Source organism: Astatotilapia calliptera, chromosome 3, assembly GCF_900246225.1.
Source record: "Astatotilapia calliptera chromosome 3, fAstCal1.2, whole genome shotgun sequence".
NCBI lineage: Eukaryota > Metazoa > Chordata > Actinopteri > Cichliformes > Cichlidae > Astatotilapia > Astatotilapia calliptera.
Genome location: NC_039304.1, coordinates 30,133,327 through 30,154,674, shown reverse-complemented (window position 1 = coordinate 30,154,674; position 21,348 = coordinate 30,133,327). Strand labels below are relative to the sequence as shown.

The 21,348-nt window shown below is 40.3% G+C and overlaps 2 protein-coding genes and 1 long non-coding RNA gene across 3 annotated transcripts; 1 reads left to right on the top strand and 2 right to left on the bottom strand.

Annotated features, from left to right (window-relative positions):
• Positions 1–1,038: 1,038 nt before the first annotated feature.
• Positions 1,039–11,961, top strand: LOC113014206 (Fc receptor-like protein 5). Its single transcript, XM_026155591.1, has 11 exons — positions 1,039–1,075; positions 1,234–1,269; positions 1,466–1,732; positions 2,244–2,513; positions 2,604–2,870; positions 2,959–3,231; positions 3,318–3,593; positions 10,006–10,284; positions 10,390–10,665; positions 10,777–11,154; positions 11,894–11,961. Exons 1-11 carry the CDS (start codon positions 1,039–1,041, stop codon positions 11,959–11,961), a joined length of 2,427 nt encoding a protein of 808 aa, XP_026011376.1.
• A 5,298-nt stretch (positions 11,962–17,259) lies between these two features.
• LOC113019214 (uncharacterized) lies at positions 17,260–18,759 on the bottom strand. Its single transcript, XR_003271986.1, has 4 exons — positions 18,702–18,759; positions 18,540–18,599; positions 18,259–18,321; positions 17,260–18,020 (listed from the first exon to the last, which is right to left on the bottom strand). It is a non-coding gene; the product is annotated as an uncharacterized LOC113019214 (long non-coding RNA).
• Positions 18,760–18,783: 24 nt separating this feature from the next.
• Positions 18,784–21,266, bottom strand: LOC113014200 (uncharacterized). Its single transcript, XM_026155579.1, has 5 exons — positions 20,995–21,266; positions 19,804–20,046; positions 19,216–19,323; positions 19,077–19,092; positions 18,784–18,991 (listed from the first exon to the last, which is right to left on the bottom strand). The coding sequence occupies exons 1-5, from the start codon at positions 21,161–21,163 to the stop codon at positions 18,784–18,786; spliced, it is 744 nt and encodes a 247-aa protein (XP_026011364.1). The 5' UTR covers positions 21,164–21,266.
• Between the last annotated feature and the right edge of the window lie 82 nt (positions 21,267–21,348).

Genomic DNA, 21,348 nt, shown 5'->3' with positions numbered 1-21,348 from the left:
TCACTCTACACTTCCTCATTTATATATATAAAAAAACACAACAGCGGACTTTTTATTCAAAACCACAGGAGTGTCAGATGCTGTAATACTTTTATAAACCCTGTTGATCTTTAACTGTATAGCATTTTTAATTGCACATCTTTCCTGAATGCATTATAAATATATAAAGAAGTTTGTTTGCATATGTATGAAGCTCAATGTCTGAGATGATGTCAAAGCCCTGATCTAGCAGCACATTGCAAGGTGTGAAAAAGAAGTTGAGCTCATCAACCACATGCTAACCGTCAGTGTCATGGTCCCCTAGTCCTCCTAAACTTCCTGCTCCAAGTTTAGTTTTTCTCCCTATCTCTCTCTCTCTTCTGTGCATGTGTGTCTGTCTGTGGGTGGGACCCACTACAGGTTCCTGCCTCTGGCTGAATGCAGCTGCAGCAATCAGCCACCCACATCATCTCATCAGGAAGCCACTACATAAAGCATTAGCTGAGGCTCCTTCTTTTTTCTGTTTTTTTTTTTTTTTTAAAGCATTGTTGTTCTAACAATCTGCCCCTGAGAAAATCTACATTCAGGCTTGAATTTATTTGCTACCTCCTGTTTGAACCCCAGATTTTAAGTAGTCTAAGACATAACAATGATAAGTTGTTCCATTTTTTTTCTTTGAATTTGTTTTTAAATTAAACCGTTGGTGACATTCTGGTGATCTTAAAACACTACGACAAATCACTTTCCCAAACATTATTATCTGAGCAGTTACAATTTACTTTCAGAAGCAGGGATCATATATATTGTCAGCTCTGCATACTGTCCACAGTAAAACAGGAAGTGTCAACAGTTAAAAATAAGATATGTCATCAGTGTCCTCATGTAGGGCTAAAAGAGAAGTAGCAGTGAAGGGCTGAACACATAAAACGAGGTTGCAGAAAGCCTCTACTCCCATAATCAGATGAAACATTACTATTTTCTCACATTCTCTGTTTCTCACTTCTGTTTCAGTGTTTCTGTTGTCAGTAGCAGTGACAGACTTTCAGGCTCAGTGTGAGGATGGGGCTCACTGTGCTCAGCGTGCTGTCCTTATTCTGTGAGTATAAGAAACTTCCTTTATTTGACCGATAAAGACTGAACTATATTGAGTGCTAAATGTTTGTCCAACTATTGATACTACTGGTAAAATTCTATTCATTAAAAAGGCTTTTATTTGCGACATGTGACCACTGATGATTGAATGATATGTTACAGTGCTGAATATTACCCTCTGCTGTGGAGACGCTCAAGGTAAATGAACAGCTTTCTTCCTTTTTTATTTTTCTATGGATTGATGTGTGAATAACATTCTTGTTTTTTCTTCATTTTTGCAAATTATATTAAAAATACATTAATAATTGCTTGTAAAGTGAGAAATCTTCCTCTGCATTAAGACAAAATCTGGTCTGAACTTTTTCTGTGTGTTTATGTTCATGTTGGATTTTAGATGCTGAGCTGAGCCTTAAACCAAACGTGTCCCATTTATTTGCTGGAGAGTCTGTAACCTTCATCTGTGACATGAGAGAGGGAAATTCCACTGACTGGCTTTACAAATTCAACTGGAATGATCAAGAAATGGTCCAATTCAGTAAAAGTAGCTCCTACTCACTTTACCTGACAGCAGAGCTGAGTGGGAATTATCAATGTATTGGTCATCGCAATGGCTTGAAAGATTTTACAAAACAGAGTAATAACCTGACTCTGTCCATATCAGGTAAGCTACTGTATCATATTTATTAGACTTTCATTCTCCAGTAGCACAGCTGTGTTAAATCCAGCATCAGAGTTTCAGTTTATGTTATTCCAAAGTTTCTGTTTAGTATTTTTCTTTTATTCTTGTTGATGTAATGATCTCTGCACAGCAGGGAGTGGACAGTGACATTAAGCAGACATTTCCTGCTAGGTTACAAACTCAGAGTCGACCTGTGAAGGCTGAAAATGTAGCAGGAAGTAAATATGTCAAGTACGATGTAACTTTCAGCTGAGCGTTGTGAAAACTGGTGAAGATGACACCAAATTAGGAAGCAGTGTGAACTTTAGCATAGTGTATGTTATATATAGTATGATGTATGAGAGACGTGAGAAGAACTGGTCACATGAGATGCTGCCTTGATGAATTACTTCAGCCTTTTATTCTACATATTATGAGAAATTGTTAACGTTGAGTTTTTCCCAGAAAAAAAAAAAGCATAAATAACAAAAACAACATATTCTAAATCAAACAGCACTCAGACCCACGGCGACTATAACAGCAGACAGGACAACTATTCCAGTGGGGGGCTCGGTGACACTGACCTGCTCTGTTCAGGGCTCTGCTGGCTGGAATTTTGATTGGTTCAGACAAGTACCAGATTCTCGTGAAGTAGCAATTAATACAAACACTTTGCAGAACTTCATTAATGTCTCAGATGAAGGCATCTATCGGTGCAGAGGAAGAAGAGGAAACCCAGTTTTCTTCACAAGTCTCAGCAAAGTGTATCACATTCAGAAAACATGTGAGTTTGATAACTTTTTGTAAGAAATAAAAGGACAAAGATTTATGATGACCAACCTTTTCTGTATTAATTCATTTTCGGTATGAAAAGTGTCCAACAGGGCCTTTGTGACTCTGCAACAGAACTGGACTCAGATATTCAGCGGTGAGATGATCACCATCAAATGTGAGATCCAAGGACGAGAAAACACTGAGTGGCAGTATGAATGGAGAACAACAAGCTCAAAAACACCTCCCACACACAGTGAATACAACATCAGCAGTGCTTCATTTTCCTACAACGGGCAATATTGGTGTAAGGGTAGAAGAGACTTGTTCTTCTCTACAGCTTGGAGTGATGCTTTTACACTAAAAGTCTGTAAGTAAAATCACCTTTGAGTTTATTATCTACTCTTATTCATCTGACCAGCTATAGAAAAACATCTCTATTTTACTCTAACAAACAGCAAACAAACCCAGACCCACAATCACTGCTGAGAGAAGAACTATACCAGCTGGAGGCAATGCAACACTCAGCTGCTCTGTGGGGAGCTACAATGAGTGGAAATACTTCTGGTTCAGACGTGCCTCAGTCTTCTCAGAAATTCAGGTGATTAGAAACGACGAACCAGATCAAATGATCACTGTCACACAGGGAGGTATCTACTACTGCAAGGGAGGGAGAGGAAACCCAGTTTTCTTCACAGAGGACAGTGATCCAATCACTATTGAAAAAAGAGGTGAGTTTAAGCGTTTTCATTTGGATTAACATGGGATGCAGAAATATTTCAATCTGGACCAATTAGATTTTTGTTTTTGTAAACAGTTTCCAACAAAGCAGTTGTGTCCCTGGATCCCAGCTGGCCTCTGATATTCAGTGGCGAGAAGATCACTGTTAGATGTCAGATTTCTTTAGGTGGAAGCACTGAGTGGGAGTATGAGTGGAGCAAACCCGACTCAAGCACAGTTATGGCAAATAATGCATACTTAAATCTTAATGCATCTGTGATCAGCAGTGGAAGCTACAGGTGTATGGGTAAAAACAAACAGGAGCTGTATGCTGTGACAGAGTGGAGTGATGTCATCACACTGACAGTCTCTGGTAAGAAAGTTTCATTTTATTATGCCTATATAAGGCACAAGCGTAACATTATATAATAACTACATAGTGTAAGGCATTAATGATCTATTGGTGCATCGTTGATTATTTATAAAAACCTTATGGCATAATAAACATTACAACTAATAATGATGAAATCATTATTCTTCATTAATGGGTCATAGCATGTTTAATGAGCATTTTTGTTGTATATAAATGACTGTTTTGTAAATTAAGCATTTCATCAAGTATAAAACGCTTAAACCTAATAGCAGTAGCATTATGTCAAAAGTGTAAGTAAAAAAAAAGTATTCAGATGCACATTTATGCATGTAAGGACTCGTTTTTTATCAACTAGTAAGAGAGCTTCGTCATGAAGTATTTTCAAAGGAAAAGTTTAAGGTCATTAAAATCTAATGAAAACGAAGATGCTGTTAAAGAATTTATGTGAATTCGATAAGCTGGGCAATACTATTTAATTTGAGAACCAAGAAGCAGAAGGTAAAACAGCATCATAGTCTGAAATACATGCGTCATAAATCTGTGTGGGACATAAGGTCTGGTGTGTGTGTCCCTTTTCCTGTGTTGGACAAGTCACTGAGTAAGTGAGGTTAAATCTTTCAACAAGATGAAGACATTAGATATTAAATATTATAATATTAAATAATAATATTAAAACCACCAACAATTGAAAGTGATCATAATTCAGGGTTATTTCACCCACAAACTCTGCAAATTCTATTTAAAAATCTTAGTGGTAGATCAGAGTGCACAGCACAGTATAAATGTCGACATTGGAAACTGGATTTGAAAACAGTTGCTAACCCCCACCTCTGCCAGTAGTGCAAAGTAGTTGTAAGAATAGGCTGGACTCACCATCACTAAGACAAGCATCTGTGGGAAACATAAAATCCTGTGAGGTGAAGAATTCATTTAACAGAAAAGCCTTGTTTGTTAATGATCTAAGCAGATGAAGAGTACAAAGGCAGCTGGTCCTGATGTCACATCAGTGGAGGTATGGAGATGTCCAGAAGAGAGGGCAGTGGGCCTTTTAGTCACATTTTTTGACACAAGCCTGAGGAATGGAGAACTGTATTGGTGCAGATTTTCAAGATCAAGTGTGAAATGTAGAGCTGTAGTAACAGTGATGAAACTGATGAGCCATAACATGAAAATATGGGAAACAGTTGTTGAAGCTAAGTTGAGAAGGGTGGTGATGATTAGTGAGCAAGCAGGATGGAGTCACATGACTATAGGGCATTGCAGATGTGATATTTGCTTTGAGAGTGTCGATGAAAAGGGTAGAGAACTTCAGAATTGAATGCAATTCAATTTAATATAAATTTGAACAATACTGGGAGATCAAAGTAATATAGTTATACAATTAAAAAGGACTTTGGGGAATTATCTGCAATATGTACCTCTTAAAAAGTGCAATGTCTTGGGGTACTCTCATATTTATTTCCTCTTGAAATTGCTAAAATCACACATAGATGTATCATATCAAGTGTACGTGATTAGAACTTTGTGACTAAGCATTTGTAATGAAGCTTTCCATGTTTAAACCTTTACACACTTAGTTTGGTGTGCTCCTGACTGTTGAAGTGAGAGTGAACAGAATGATATATATATATATGTATATAAAAAAATAAAAATAAATAAATATATATATATATATATATAAACACCCAGCACGCCCCTGCGGGTGGTTTTATCCTTCAAGCTCGGGTCCTCTACCAGAGGCCTGGGAGCTTGAGGGTCCTGCGCAGTATCTTAGCTGTTCCCAGGACTGCGCTCTTCTGGACATAGATCTCCGATGTTGTTCCCGGGATCTGCTGGAGCCACTCGCCTAGCTTGGGAGTCACCGCACCTAGTGCTCCGATTACCACGGGGACCACCGTTACCTTCACCCTCCACATCCTCTCGAGCTCTTCTCTGAGCCCTTGGTATTTCTCCAGCTTCTCGTGTTCCTTCTTCCTGATATTGCTGTCATTCGGAACCGCTACATCGATCACTACGGCCGTCTTCTTCTGTTTGTCTACCACCACTATGTCCGGTTGGTTAGCCACCACCATTTTGTCCGTCTGTATCTGGAAGTCCCACAGGATCTTAGCTCGGTCATTCTCCACCACCCTTGGGGGCATCTCCCATTTTGACCTCGGGACTTCTAGGTTATACTCGGCACAGATGTTCCTGTACACTATGCCGGCCACTTGGTTATGGCGTTCCATGTATGCCTTGCCTGCTAGCATCTTGCACCCTGCTGTTATGTGCTGGATTGTTTCTGGGGCATCTTTACACAGCCTGCACCTGGGGTCTTGCCTGGTGTGATAGACCCCAGCCTCTATGGATCTTGTACTCAGAGCTTGTTCTTGTGCTGCCATGATTAGTGCCTCTGTGCTGTCTTTCAGTCCAGCTTTGTCCAGCCACTGGTAGGATTTCTGGATATCAGCCACCTCCTCTATCTGCCGGTGGTACATACCGTGCAGGGGCCTGTCCTTCCATGATGGTTCCTCGTCTCCCTCCTCTTTCTTGGGTTTCTGCTGCCTGAGGTATTCACTGAGCACTCGGTCAGTTGGGGCCATCTTCCCAATGTATTCTTGGATGTTCCTTGTCTCATCCTGGACTGTGGTGCTGACACTCACCAGTCCCCGGCCCCCTTCCTTCCGCTTAGCGTACAGCCTCAGGGTGCTGGACTTGGGGTGAAACCCTCCATGCATGGTCAGGAGCTTTCTTGTCTTTATGTCAGTGGCTTCTATCTCCTCCTTTGGCCAGCTTATTACCCCAGCAGGGTACCTGATCACGGGCAGGGCGTATGTGTTGATGGCCCGGATCTTGTTCTTACCATTCAGCTGACTCCTCAGGACTTGCCTGACCCTCTGCAGGTACTTGGTGGTTGCAGCCTTTCTAGCGGCCTCTTCATGGTTCCCATTTGCCTGCGGGATCCCCAGGTATTTGTAACTGTCCTCTATGTCTGCAATGTTGCCTTCTGGTAGTTCAATCCCCTCAGTTCTGACTACCTTCCCTCTCTTTGTTACCATCCGACTACACTTCTCCAGTCCGAACGACATTCCAATGTCATTGCTGTATAGCCTGGTAGTGTGGATCAGTGAATCGATGTCTCGTTCACTCTTGGCATACAGCTTGATGTCATCCATGTACAGGAGGTGGCTGACAACTGCTCCGTAGTCGGTATCCGTAGCCAGTCTTGTTAATGATCTCACTGAGGGGGTTCAGGCCTATGCAGAACAGCAGTGGGGACAGGGCATCTCCTTGGTAGATCCCGCACTTGATGGTAACTTGTGCTATGGGCTTGGAGTTGGCCTCTAGTGTTGTACGCCACATCCCCATTGAGTTCCTGATGAAGGCTCTTAGGGTCCCATTGATCTTGTACAATTCTAGGCATTCCAGTATCCAGCTGTGGGGCATTGAGTCATAGGCCTTCTTGTAATCAATCCAGGCAGTGCACAGGTTGGTCAGTCTGGTCTTGCAGTCTCGGCTGATTGTTCTGTCTACCAGTAGCTGGTGTTTTGCACCTCTGGTATTCTTGCCAATTCCTTTCTGTGTCCCGCTCATGTATTGACCCATGTGCCTGTTCATCTTAGCCGATATGATGCCTGACAGGAGCTTCCATGTAGTACTGAGGCAGGTTATTGGTCGGTAGTTGGATGGGACCGGTCCCTTCTTGGGGTCCTTGGGGATCAGGACCGTCCGGCCTTCAGTTAGCCATTCCGGGTGTCTTTCGTTAACTAGCAGCTGGTTCATTTGTGCTGCCAGACGCTCGTGGAGTGCAGTCAGCTTCTTCAGCCAGTAGGCGTGAACCATGTCGGGCCCTGGTGCTGTCCAACTCTTCATACTGGAGACCCTTTCTTGGATATCTGCCACTGTGATGGTTACTGGACCCTGTTCAGGGAGGTCGCTGTGGTCTGCCCTCAGATCCTCTAGCCACTGAGCATTGCCGTTATGGGTTGCATCCTTCTCCCATATGCTCTTCCAGTATTGCTCCGTCTCCAGCCTTGGTGGTGCTGTTCTCTTATTGTTCCCTTGCCACTGAGAGTACACCTTTGCTGGTTCTGTGGAGAACAGCTGGTTTATTCTCCTGCCTTCTATCTCTCTGGTGTACCTCCTCAAGCGGCTGGCCAAGGCTGTGAGTCTTTGCTTGGCAGTTTCCAAGGCCTCAGGTATGGACAGCTTGCTGTATTTCTTAGGCACCTTATTTGTCGCACCTTTCTGCAACTCCGTTAGTTGGCTAACCTCCCTCCGTGCTACTTTGATCTTGCCCTCTAGCCTCCTTCTCCATGGAGGGTACTGCCCCTTGTGGCTGTTCAACTTGTAGCCAAGCATCTCAATGATCACTGCTGCCGTATTGTAGATCAGCTTGTTAGTGTCGGTAATCGTGGTTGTAGGTATTGCCCGTAGTGCTGCATTAACATCATCTAGCAGACCTTCTGAGGGTACTTCACGTAATCTTGGTAACCGGCTACGGGGGATCCAGGTTTCAAGCTTGGCCATGATCCTATTTTTCAGGTCAGTTCCTCTCGCACTCAACTCTCCTATCGCACTTGGGGCTATGTACCCAATCTCGGGTGGGGGTGATGATATCTCCCCCCTGACCTGGCGTCCTGACTCCTCCTTGCCGTAGCATTTGTGTTGTACCTCGTCAATCTCTAGCTGTGAGAGCAGTCCCTTCTTTCGAATGTTGGAACACTGAGCTACTAGTTGTTTCGCCGTCATTGTGGATGTTAGGCTTGCTTAGCATAGGGGGTCTAGCCTTAGGACCCTTACTGGATACAGACGCCCCAGGCAGGAATCGAACTTGCGATCCTCTGTTCCAAAGGCGTGTAGCTTAACCACTACGCTATCCAGCTGCTGTTTAAATAGTTGCCTTGTGAAGTTATTCTCTAAGCTAAGTTGTACACAAGTACAGGATGTCATTTTAGAGTTTTTTATATATATATATATATATATATATATATATAATTAATTTTTTTTTTCTTTTTGGGTTGGTTATTCACCTGCTGTTAAGTCAATATATCTGTGAAGGTTCTCAGTCATCCAGGTCATCGTAGTCTGAGGAGCTTGGAAAGAAAAGTGTCTGGACTTCTTTAAGTTCCTTGAAGACGTTTCACCTCTCATCCGAGAAGCTTCTTCAGTTCTAAGGTCAGAACTTAGTAACCTTGGGGGGATACTCCCACTGGGTTTAAATCTGGGACTCTCCGCCATTTAACCTTAGAACTGAAGAAGCTTCTCGGATGAGAGGTGAAACGTCTTCAAGGAACTTAAAGAAGTCCAGACACTTTTCTTTCCAAGCTCCTTAGACTACCTGCTGTTAAATGAGTTTCTTCTACCAAAATAAATAATAACAAAATTAGACTTTGATATGTGAATATTCCTTATTAAGACCTGAATATTCAATGTGCGGTCCTAATTTTTTCATAACAGTGCATTTGTTACCAACAGATGACTGCAAAAATAAACTGAGTTTGATAAAAGCATATAACTGCAAATGTTAATATTTCATATATGTGATGCAAACATACATACTTGGTACAGGCTGAGTGCTACTGAATAAGGCTACGTTCACACTGCAGGCGAAAGCGCATCGAATCCGACTTTTTTGACCCTATGCGACCCATATCAGATCATGGTATGACAGTTTGAACAGCACAAATCCGATATTTTCAAATCCAACCTGGATTTCTTGCGTATGTGGTACTGAATTAGATACATATCTGATGTTTTAGAAAGCGACTGCTGTTTGAACGGTCATGTCGCATTAAATCCGTCTTCTGTGTCACTGACACAAGACAGACGCCAATTATCAGCGCCGGAGACGACACTCCTGGCCATCCCGTGTAGATGTTAGTGAAACTGTTGGGAAGACAACGTTGGAGAAACGTGAACATTTTATTTTTACGGTATAATCTGCAGATTCTGACAGAAATCTGCAACTATCCTTTGAAGCACCGCTCCTCTCTTAAACAGCAATAAGGATCATTATTAGGCCATATGTAAATAACAAAAATAATTTTATAACTTAAAGCAAAATTGGGAAACATAAAGTCTGAAACAAGTCTTTATATTAAAGCCATCAGTCAAACAATATTGTTTGGTCTGGGTCTAAACAGAGCGCATTGTGTGTGACGTCTTCTTTTGCGCATGCGGGCCGCTTTGAGCGTTCACAATAGAGCGCGTTTGCTGTCACATTTTATTTGTAGTGTGAACAAGCAGACAAAAAAAATCTGATTTGATCAAAAAATCTGAATTGAGCATTAAGACCTGCAGTGTGAACGTAACATAAGATATACTATGTATCCTTTAAGAATTGCTTGTAAAATTGTAATTGTCTCTAAAGCAAAGGGGAAGTAATTGTTTCACTGTAATTTTATTATACTTTTTTTTCTAAACTAAACAGGAAATAGACCAAAGGCCAGCATCAGTGCTGACAGTAGAGTCTTTCTAGAAGGTGATACAGTCACTCTGACCTGCTCTGTGACACCCTCCACTACTGGTTGGAGTTACTACTGGTACAGAGGCAAGAAAACCTCAGAACCACTGACGATGGCAGAAGTTGTTCTCCACTCTAATGGACAAATCGGTGTATCACAGGAAGGAGACTATTGGTGCAGAGGAGGACGAGGCAACCCAGTTTACTACACAGACTACAGTGATGTGATCAGTATTAAAAAAACTGGTGAGTCATGGTGAATTTCCCTTTATTTAATTAATGGAAGATGTTAAAAAGTAATTTAATTAGTTATTTATTTTTATTTATTTATTTATTTTTTCTGTTTAACAGTTAGAAACAGGCCTGCTGTGACTCTGCATCCAAACTGGCCTGAGGTATATAGAGGAGAGACAATCACTTTGAAATGTGAGATCCCAGGAGGAGACACTGAGTGGGATTATGAGTGGGCAACTAGCAGCTCACATCAACCTCCAAACCAAAATGAATACAAGATTAACTCTGTTTCTACATCACACTATGGGCACTACTGGTGTAAGGGCAGAATGAGAAGTACACAACAGAATTCAACAATGTGGAGTGCATCCTTTGAACTAAAGATAGTTTATGGTGAGTGAATTATAAATGTAATGTGAATTGTCTGCTTGCATTTATTAACAGACAATCTGCCCTTAAGGTTCTTGTTCTTGATCTCACTCTGAAAAAATAATTTTCCAATAGAACGTCATCCTGTCCTCACTGTGTCTCCATCATGGCTGAGTCCTGGAGCCTCAGTAACTCTGAACTGTGAGGTTGAACATCCGTCTGCAGGATGGAGCTTCTACTGGTATAAACTTATTAAACAGGAGTCAGGCATGTATCACCCCTACCACTATGACCCCTATGACTTTTACTCCAGATACAGACACTGGATTCATGATAATAGAATTAATCGCCTCTACAAGTATGAATTATTACCTGGAAGCATCAGTGGGACTGCACAGGACTCCTACATCATTCATGGACAGACACACACAGCAGGATATGTGTGCAGAGCTGGAAGAGGAGACCCAGAGTATCACACTGATCACAGTCAACCAAAGTTTGTCTGGTCTGCAGGTCAGTATTTTTGCTCCTAATCAAAAAGGTAAAAATAAGTGAGGATCTCCAAAAAACTGCAATGAAGGTGCAGACAGTAAGGGACACCACCATTGAGGTTTAAATTCCTGGGACTCTCTATTTTTTGATTTTTGAACTGAAGAAGCGTCTCTTCAAGAAACTCCGTAGACACTCAAATATCTCGTAAACAAAATACCTGGGGTTTTACCAGTGTACTTTGATTGGTTCCATTTATATTAAGATCTTAAACATTCACTTATAATTGTGTCCATGCAACCGAAGTTCAGTCACAAGCTGGACCCAGAAGCAGAGCCAAACACACACAGGAGTACGAGAAAAATAAACTTTATTTTAACTGAAGGTGTTCCGGGAGGGTAGAAGGAAAACACGCGTGAAACTCGAGAAACCAACGGGACCGGGAGATTGACGTCGGCGCAGGAACGCCGAAAACGGGACTGTGGGAGGGTGCAACAGGAAAAAGGAAAAAGATTATTGCGCGCGGGGAAATAGCAGAATATGTGGGGGAGAGTATGAGTGAAAGCGGGGCCGTGGGAGCCGGAGGGAGGGGTGAGGGTCCGCGGGGGAGCTCCAGGAAAGTCGAGGTGACGAGTACTGAAGGCGATCCAAACTCCAGACGGGCAGGTGGCTCAAAAAACACGCCGAGCTGTTATCTGAGTGCACAGGACAGAATTAGCGCTCGTTCAGACAAATGAGAGTTTTCACAATCGCTTTCCCACAGGTGTACGTTACCACTGTGAGACGACTAACGGACTGGCGTGGAGCAGCAGGCTGGGCTGGATCAAATAGTCCACCTGATGATCGCCTGGGATGGGATGCAGGTGTGGAGTTAACGCCAACCCGTGGGCGTGGCATCCCATCAGGCACCTCGGAGCTGGGGGCGGGGGGGGGGCCGCGGACCATGGAACAATCTGATGTAGAAACAAATCTTTTTAGAGTAAACTAACCAAGCTCCACACACAGACTTCAGAGTAGAAGTCAAACCATCAACACACATAATAACAAAACATGAGAGCTCCTCTGATCACCATGACCTGAATGGTAACAAATGACTTTGATGCTCTGTGTCTTACTAAAACATGGTTTATGGATCAGTATGAATCAAACAATAGAAGTCAGTGATGTACTCACAGAATAGGGCCCAGCTCACCAGAGCAAAGTGGCTCCCATCCTCACATCCCAGCAGTGACACGTCTTGAAAACTTCTACGAACTTTCTGTAAAGAGAGAGAGTGAAGCAGCAGCACAGCAGATACCAAAGAGCTGAGAAGGAAACAAAGACTTTTCTGCTTCTTTTCCTTTACACAGAAATAACAACTTCTGACCTCAGCAAGGTGGGGTTTCTTGAAAATCTACGCAAATAGTTACATAAAACTGGAAGAACACACGTTTGTAGTAGAATCCTAGGATTCAAATGAACAAAAAAAAGGGAAATAAAGATCCTATAAAGATTGTTTGTTTCCATCATGATTGCTGCCACATATAAAACACCAGGACAGGAACACATAATGTACCACACACAACCATAAATGCTTATGGTTGTTTTACAAACCTACAAAAACTTATGTAGGTTACATCATAGGCTTTACGAAGATTCACCAGAGAAATCTAAATAACCATTAGCACAGTGTCTACCATAAGGCCAAGTAATGCCCACATACCATATAAAGACTGAATGGCACTGTATGCTGACATGTGAATTCACTTTGTCATAAATCATTATAGGCATCACACAAGTGTCTCATCTTTGCCTGCTAGCTTTGTTTGGTCAGAAGCTTTATCACAAAAAAATAATTACCTGTCACAAGCGTTTGCTGTTGGGTCATTGAGGTTAATCTACATTTGAAGTCTAAAAAAATACATATATTAGATGTTTCAAACTGACATAGAGGTATAACTGCAGAGATAAAAAATATTAGCAAGCAAGACAACATTACTTTTTATTTCCTCCTGTCATCGACCTGTGATCAAACACAGTAGGCCACCTCTGCTACCCTCGCAGTCATAAAACTGCTGGTGCACTCTAATCACCAGCACACCCATAAATCACTACCAAACACCAGAAAGCTGTTCATAATCCTGCACTTTTAATTGCAAGATTTAAAACTATAACTTAAAAATACTTCCCTTGTAATTAAGTCTGAGCTTCATTGATGTAAAGTCTCCACCAAACATGAACTCTTTTATAGTTCGAGTTTTAGTCTTCATTTAAATTCATCCACAGGAAATTAGCTGAAGCAAAACAGAAATTGAGTCCTTAACCAGAAGTGAACACGAGGTGAATTCCTGCCCACTCTCTCAGCTTATCTCTGTGCCCATAAAAGTAGCTGTAACTGTTGTAATCCTGAAGATTTTTTGATTTGTTTTGTTTTGTTTTTTATCACTTAGTAACCACTGGGCCACCAGTTCAAAAGGTTCAAAGGGAAATGCTGCTGAAATAAAAAAAAAACAAAAAAAAAACTTTCTGGCTAAATTTAAAACAGGAAGCTGTTCAAACTACAGGACATGATTATTTAGTTATAAAGCACACTGAAGCACAGTGAGCTACAAATACAGAACACTTTTATTGAAATCCAAAACCCATTTGATTAAAATACCATGTGTCTCTTCTATAAACTGTTTGCACTGAGAACAATTGGAATAAATTCAGATTTTACAGCTGCTTTGCTGACCACATACAAGACTCTGTCAGTCTGATATTTGCAGAGCAGAGCTGCAAACACAGCTGATGTACAAATACTATATTTGTGCTTCTTGTGATTTTCTGACTCACATCTCTTTATACATATTTAACTGCTGCTCAACAAAGTGACAGAGATGTAAATGTGTCAAGCTAGACTTGTCAGTCAGTTTGTCCCCACATCACTGTGTACCCACATTTTAAATGTTTTATTGTAGACTTCGTGGGATGAACAGATGAAAAGGAAGAAGAAAAAGTGTAAGAAAGGATAGAAACACATTAGAGAACCCAGCTTTGCTGTGTGGCTCCCAGTTAATCTTATTCCTTTCCTAAGAAATTAACAAGTACTAAGATTCCAAATGATTTACTGCCATTCATGAACAGGAAAAACATGTTTTTAGTTGTTAGATGTTATACCTGATTACTTTCTGACCTTTCAAAGATGGCTAGCATGCCCAAGTGTCCACAAAATATAATGAACAGAAACGGTGACAAAGGGCAGCCCTGGCGGAGTCCAACACCCAATGGAAACAAGTCTGACTTATTGCTGATTATGCAGGCAAAGCTTTTGCAATGGGTGTATAATGATCGAATGGTTCATAGCAATGGGCCAGTACTCCCAAAGCACCTCCCACATAACACACTGAGGAACATGGTCGAATGCCTTCTCCAAGTCCACAAAATACACGTAGACTGGTTGGGCAAACTTGATAGGGTAAAGAGCTGATCCACTGTTCCGCGACCGGGATGAAAACTGCATTGACATGTTAGTGGGACTAAGGAAGTCCTCGAAGAATTACATCCACCGCCCAACAATATCCTCAGTTAAAGTCATCAGCGCTCCACCTGCACTGTGTGCCTCCCACACCCGAGTTTTGCTTCAGCCAAGCTGTGTTCCACTTGGCCTGTCCATATCTATCATCTGACTCTGATGTTCCACAGGCTTGAGGGTATAGAGTATGTATGGGGAGTGTGTGTGTACTGTGTTCATTTCTGTGTGTCTCCATGTGTGTGCGAGTATTTGCATATGCGTGCATGAGGGTGGGAATGCACGTTTGTGACTGTGTGTGGCTGTTTGTCTGTGTCAGCTCAGATCTTAGACCACCTCTCTCAGAACCTCACCCGCTGATGCATTGGTCGTTCTCAGTGTCCAGGGCTGGGTCCTTTTAGTTTCTTTTTATTTTGTTTTCCTGTGGACGCTTTCAGATGGTTTTAATTACTTGTGTCACAAACTAAATTATATCTTAATGTTAGTTGTTTTGGGGACTTAATGACCTTAATCAGATCTGTGTCTTTTTACCCAGCTGATATAAAGCTGTGCATAATCTGTGTCAAATTTTACCACATCACCATCTTGTGCTTTTACATTGAGTTTCAATAATTCCTGGCAATGCTTCTCTTGGCTTAACTGCCACAGCAAAATCTAAAACATACAGCTCTGCTATCACTTTTAACATAAATGAAGACGGAAAACTAAACAGCAGTGGTGTTTGTAGGGTTACTGAAGTTGGGCTATGTGGTGGCTAGCGACACAGCTATGTTAGCATAATATAAACAGTGAAACTGGAGGGTGAACGCTAACATTTTTCCATTCAATGAAAGTTAACGTGATGGTTCCCGAAGGTTAGGGACAAATGCAATCGCATGGCAGGATGCTATAAACCATAGGTGTCAAACTCTGGCCCGCGGGCCAAATTTGGCCCGCAGCCTAATTACATTTGGCCCACGAAGCCATACCAAATAACTATTAGAGCTGGCCTGCTAGTATTATACAGCTAATATATATATTGTTTAGTATTAAGCTTTGCTTGTTCCATATTCAGTTTTTCAGCAAAACGTGTTTGAGTCCATAAGAAAAGATTCATTCTTATATTGGAGGAATAAATATATTTCAATAAATATTAACGTTAGCCCGCGACTTTGTCCCAGTTTTGAATTTTGGCCCACTGTGTATTTGAGTTTGACACCCCTGCTATAAACGGACAAAACTTCAGTCAGGAGAACAACTGAGATAATCCATCCACATTACAAGGTTACTCATTAATATACTGCTGCATGGGCTGGGCTGTAGTTACATCGTAAGGTTTTAAAAACTCAGCTTTAAAATGAATAGCTGTAATGAAAACTGAGAGAAGTCGACAATGATCAAATAGAACAAGATACAAAACATTAAAACATGTTAAAAACACAAAGCCTTAATAAATGCAGAGTAGTTTGGACCTGGAAGCAGGGTTCATACGTCATCACTTAAAGACCAGATATCCCACCTGTTGTGAATGTTTTAATGCAGTACAGTTCTTCTTATTATTATTACTTTTCCCATCCTGTTTATGACAGTTAAAATAAACATATTCATATAACAAATACATTTGACTCATGTAAACTGTAAATGGCGTTAAATAGGCCTATACTACTGTGCTTTAATGTTGGTCATAAGGGTGGTACTTCAAGAGCCATATATTTTATGAGGGTTTACTCAGTGTGAAAAGTTTGAGAACCACTGGTCTAATATAAAATATTTTCCAAATCAAACACATGCATCATAAATGTAAAATGTGGTTTCCATGTTACATAGGTTGGGGCCTCCTCTGGTGCTGCAAGACAACAAGGTGCCAGTAGAAACTGTGCTACTGTTTTCCATAGACAAAGGAAGGGGAGACAGAGGTGGTGTGTTGAGGACAGCAAGAGAGGAAAGACAAGAGTTTGGAGAAGAAAGTAGGAACTTTAAATGGAACTCTGACTTTTAAAGGAAGACAGCAAGGAGATATGATGGAGGAAGGTAGATATGTTGTACCCCAAGAGGACCACCTGTGTGAGTCAACACACAGCCGAGCACCTGGCTTGAGAAAATACTTCACATCTTGTGTCGTAATCTAATGAGTCAAATCAAACACAAAGCATAAATATAAGCTCAAGTACTTAAGTCTCCAAGACTGAAACAAAACATGGTTGGAAATACAGAAATTTTTAAAATGTTACTGTGATAGAGCGACTAGTGCAAGAAATGGAGCTTCCTACAACAACATTTAAGTAATTTAATATTTTTTATTTTAGTAGAAACACGATTACAATAATGAGAAAATGGGATACAGTTCAATGTGAAAAACTACTTAATACACTTTATACTTATACTTTATACAATATTTTCATCATAAAAACACTTCTACAAAATTCAAACTTCCTCATGTTTATATGTTTCGTATATATTTACACACAGAATTACTCATCATGATACTCATGAGCATGTTTATACTGGTGATCATGTGACATGGTCACCAGTACAATTATGATACTTAGGAGCTTAGTATTGTTAGAGTTGGAAGTGTCTTTGTAATTTTCCTTTAGTTTGATATCCAACTCTGAATTATACTGTAAACATTTATAGAATTACAATAATAATTATTACAATAACAATTAATTTATTAATTGATCATTTACAAATAAATAGTCGTGCAGTCTTGCAAACCTTCCCTATCAATCTCGCTGCTGTCCATATGTCACAAATCACCCCTGCCCACTCTTTACCCACCCTTGCTGCAGTCTCTTTGGGGCTCTCAGTTGAACTTATCCACCTTCACTTCCTCTACTCCTACTCCAGCTTCACTGTCTCTTATCCATACACATGTGTTCTGTCTTGCTTCTACTGAATTTCATTCCTCTTCTTTCTGATGCATGCGTCCTCCTCTCCAGCCTCTCTTCCACCTGCTCCCTACTCTCACTACACCTCACAATGTTTTCTGCAAACGACATAATCCACAGAGACTCCTGCATGACCTCATCTGTCATCTTGTCCATCACTACTGCAAACAAGAAGGGGCTCAGAGCTGATTCCTGATGTAATCCCACCCCCAGCTTGAACTGCTAAGTTACAACCACAAACCTCACTGCTGTCTCACTGTCCTCATACACGTCCTGCACCACCTTCACATACTTCTCAGCTACTCCTGACATCCTCACGCAGTACCCCACACGCTTGGCACCATATCCTTTCTCTAGATCCACAAAGACACAGTGAAGCTCCCTCTGACCTTCCTTATACTTCTTTCTCAGCATGAAGCCATATGCTGCCATATCACTGACATAATGTTTTTTTTTATGTTTTTGTTTGTTTTTTCATGTTGCTGTTGACCTTCTCTTGTTTTATTGATGCCGTGCCTCTCTTTAGGGACCTTCAATTGTAAATAAATAAAATGAAATAAATGAAAACAGAATAAAGTAAAACTAACTAAAGAACAGGTTTAATGATACTGAAGGCGTGTTTTTAAAAGGGCTACAAATGAGTTTCTTCTTCTTATTAGGACATCTAATTAAAGCTCCCTTGAAGTTAACACACATGTAGCCCAACATGCATATGTGATACATATTTCATCCCTGAAACTAAATATTTGGTACATTTAATATTTGTACCTGTAGCTGAGTTTGGATCTACATTATGGTAGTCAGAAGTTTCCTCTGGATCATCACGCTTTCCTGTATATTAACACGGAAAATATATGTGGGTATCATGACTCTGAAGGGCCTTGAAAATTTAAATGGTACAATATACAAATGAGATTTTATTCACTGAAACTTAAATGTTACATATATTTACAGGTATGATTTCAAAAGTGCACATGCTTTTGGCTACATGATGTCTTTACATTTATAATTCAAAATCTGTTTTGTATTTTCATATTTTTTGTACTCACTCCTCTGTTCGACACTTCTGAGCTGAAGAGAGATATTTCTGTAGTCATCTGTCCGTCCACCTAAAATGAGGACAATTGTACTATTTTAGATTTTTATTTCTCAGTAAAAATAAGATTTTGATCTAATCTTTAATAAAAACAAAGACATATCTTATACTGTACCAGTGTTTTCAGAAGGTCTACATGACTCATAGACGTTCATGTCACCTTTGGGTCAGTGAGAATTAAGACAATGACAAAATAATCACTCTGTGTGCAGTAAACCTGCAGCTATATTATAACTGTGAATATAAACATGAGTATAGAAAGGTTCATCTGTAAATGCTCTTATTTTGTAACAGGTGTGTGGCTGACCATGAAGAAGAGAGGAATATATTTGCTGCTGATTTTCATCCTGGCTCATAGTTTGAACTGTAGCAGCAGCCTGACTGGTTTCCTGAGACTGGGCTGGTCTGAGGTTTTAAACAGGTTCAAGTTACAATGAATGTGTTACATAGTGTTTGTTTACTGGAGACAAGACAAGAGTGTTTTACCAACCTGATACAAAGTGCACCTATGGAGAAGACAGTAGTAATAATATTAAATGGGTGAGTATTACAAATAAACACAATAATTGTCCATACCATGGCAGTGTCTGGCAGTTAATATATGAAATAAAAATAAATAAAAAATTCACCCTTTGATTTTTTGTGCCAACAACAGAGCAGCAGGGACAGCAGAAGAATCAGTGAGATACCACTAACCAGCCCCGTGATTAGAGAGACAGAAAGTGAAGATCTGGATCCTGTAATGATAAAGGGTAAAAATTAGCTTAATCTATAATGATATAACCCAATCAATGGGATACATCAAGGGCAAAGGACACTTTGAACCTGACAGGCATTTTCTGGCGTGTCTGAAGATTTCTGTAAATGTTTTGTTAAATCAGAAAGTCATCTCTTTAAACTGTGGAGATGAAAAATATTGTAAAGGGTTACACAGTAATGACTGGAAGATGTTAAACAATCAACGATTTATAAAAATGGCTAAACATACAAACTATAAAATACAGTTTTAGTCAAAATAAGGGTTTGCATACTTTACGTGGGCAGGACCATTTTAACCTTCTTTTAACCATTAAATCTTCTTCATTTTCACACTTAGATTTTGTAGACTGTCACTACTGGCCGGCTGGTTTTATTTTATGAGCCTTTTGTTTAAATCTTTTGAAACAGAGACAACAGGGTATTTCTTTTCTGTCTACAACTGTATCGTTCACACTTACCTTTTACTGACATCCAACTTTCTGGTGACTCATGCCCTGAATAGTCACACTTGTAGAAACCTTCATCAGACTTTGACACTGCAGGGATATTTAGCTTTTCTCGGTCATCATTTTGAATTAGTTTCCCATTTTTGTAGAATGCAACAGTGGAATTGACGTTTCCTGTCCTCAACTTGCAGCCAAGAGCAACAGAGTCCCCTTCATTGACTGGATGGACAGGGCTCACCAGGATCACATCAGTATCTGTAAAAGCCATTAAAATATGAGAGAACTTGCCAACATAAAGTCTACTGTTTCCATCCTTGTTTGGTAAATGAAGACGGTGGCATCAACAGCTCTAATCCTGTTCTTTGTTATGTTTTATTAGTAATATTTTTCCTCACACTTTTAACCACAGCATGATCATTTAAGCTATAGCTGGATTTCAGATGCATTTTTGGCTACGTCGTCTCATAATTATGAATACTGTTATGACACAAAGCTATTACCACACCTATAATCATGGGCTCACATTTCTGCTTCATCCTCTGCAGTGTTGGAGTTATTTGTAAATAAATAAATAACTCAGAAATGAGCACAATGTGTGCAATGGCTGTACTGTGAATTTAAATCCTGTTGGTGCCACTTAATAGAAAACTAAACTCTTGGTAATTATGTGGAAAATATATTTCAAAAATGTAGATATTGAACCATATAATGAAACATGTCAAACATTGTATAAATACATGTTCTATTCTGCTGTATACACATTGTAATAAGATGACTTGCAGCAAGGATAGATTTTTTTGTTGCAGATTAGTCAGTGTTTCAAGGTTACTATACCATTTGAAAACAATTTGTGTATCACAAAATGAAAAACATGACAAAGAAGACCCAGGATTGTTGAGCAGATATAAGCCTCTATCAGAAAACTATGGGATAATATTGCTCTCCCAAAGGTCCAGCAGCCGGTTTCTACAGTCCCCAGATGTTTATAGACTGCTGTTAAAATAAGTGGAGATGCTACACAGTGGTAAATGTGGCCCTCTCCCTTTTTTGTGATGCGTTGCTGCCACCACATTTAAAATGACTTATTTCATGCAATTATACAGTTTCTCATTTTAAAAGCTTAAACATAGATACTGTTTTCTTTCTTAATTTATATTTTACACAGCATCCAAACTCTTTAGAATTAGGGATGTAAAGACCTACAAGGTGCAGTAATGTTGATTCCATTGCTGAACTGTCCTGATTCAGACTCACACCAGGATACAGCATCTTGGTACAGGAGATGATCTATGTTGCATGTGGATTCAGTCATTATCCCCCAGTTTCCACATTCCTGGAGTTCTCTCAGATAGCCGTCCTGAGTAAATGTCATCACTCTCCACTGAGAAGAGTTTCCAGAACAATTCAGAGATACTGAATCATAAATGAAGTGCTGCACTCTGTTAGGACTGACTGTGAGAGAGGCTGCTGAATTTAAATCTAGAGGAAAAACAAGAACTGTCATTTTTTTCTTGATAGATTAATAGATTGAAGACTGTGAATGCAATAGTAACACTA

Excerpts from the sequence above, each read along its gene's own strand:
- LOC113014206 (XM_026155591.1), top strand. The coding sequence starts at position 1,039 with ATGGGGCTCACTGTGCTCAGCGTGCTGTCCTTATTCT. Across the intron at positions 2,514-2,603 it reads GTATCACATTCAGAAAACAT|TGTCCAACAGGGCCTTTGTG; the intron begins GTGAGTTTGATA and ends CGGTATGAAAAG. Across the intron at positions 3,232-3,317 it reads AATCACTATTGAAAAAAGAG|TTTCCAACAAAGCAGTTGTG; the intron begins GTGAGTTTAAGC and ends TTTTGTAAACAG.
- LOC113014200 (XM_026155579.1), bottom strand. The coding sequence starts at position 21,163 with ATGACATTTACTCAGGACGGCTATCTGAGAGAACTCCAGGAATGTGGA. Across the intron at positions 20,047-20,994 it reads AATCAACATTACTGCACCTT|ATACTGATGTGATCCTGGTG; the intron begins GTAGGTCTTTAC and ends TGGCTTTTACAG. Across the intron at positions 19,324-19,803 it reads AAGTTGGATGTCAGTAAAAG|GATCCAGATCTTCACTTTCT; the intron begins GTAAGTGTGAAC and ends TTATCATTACAG.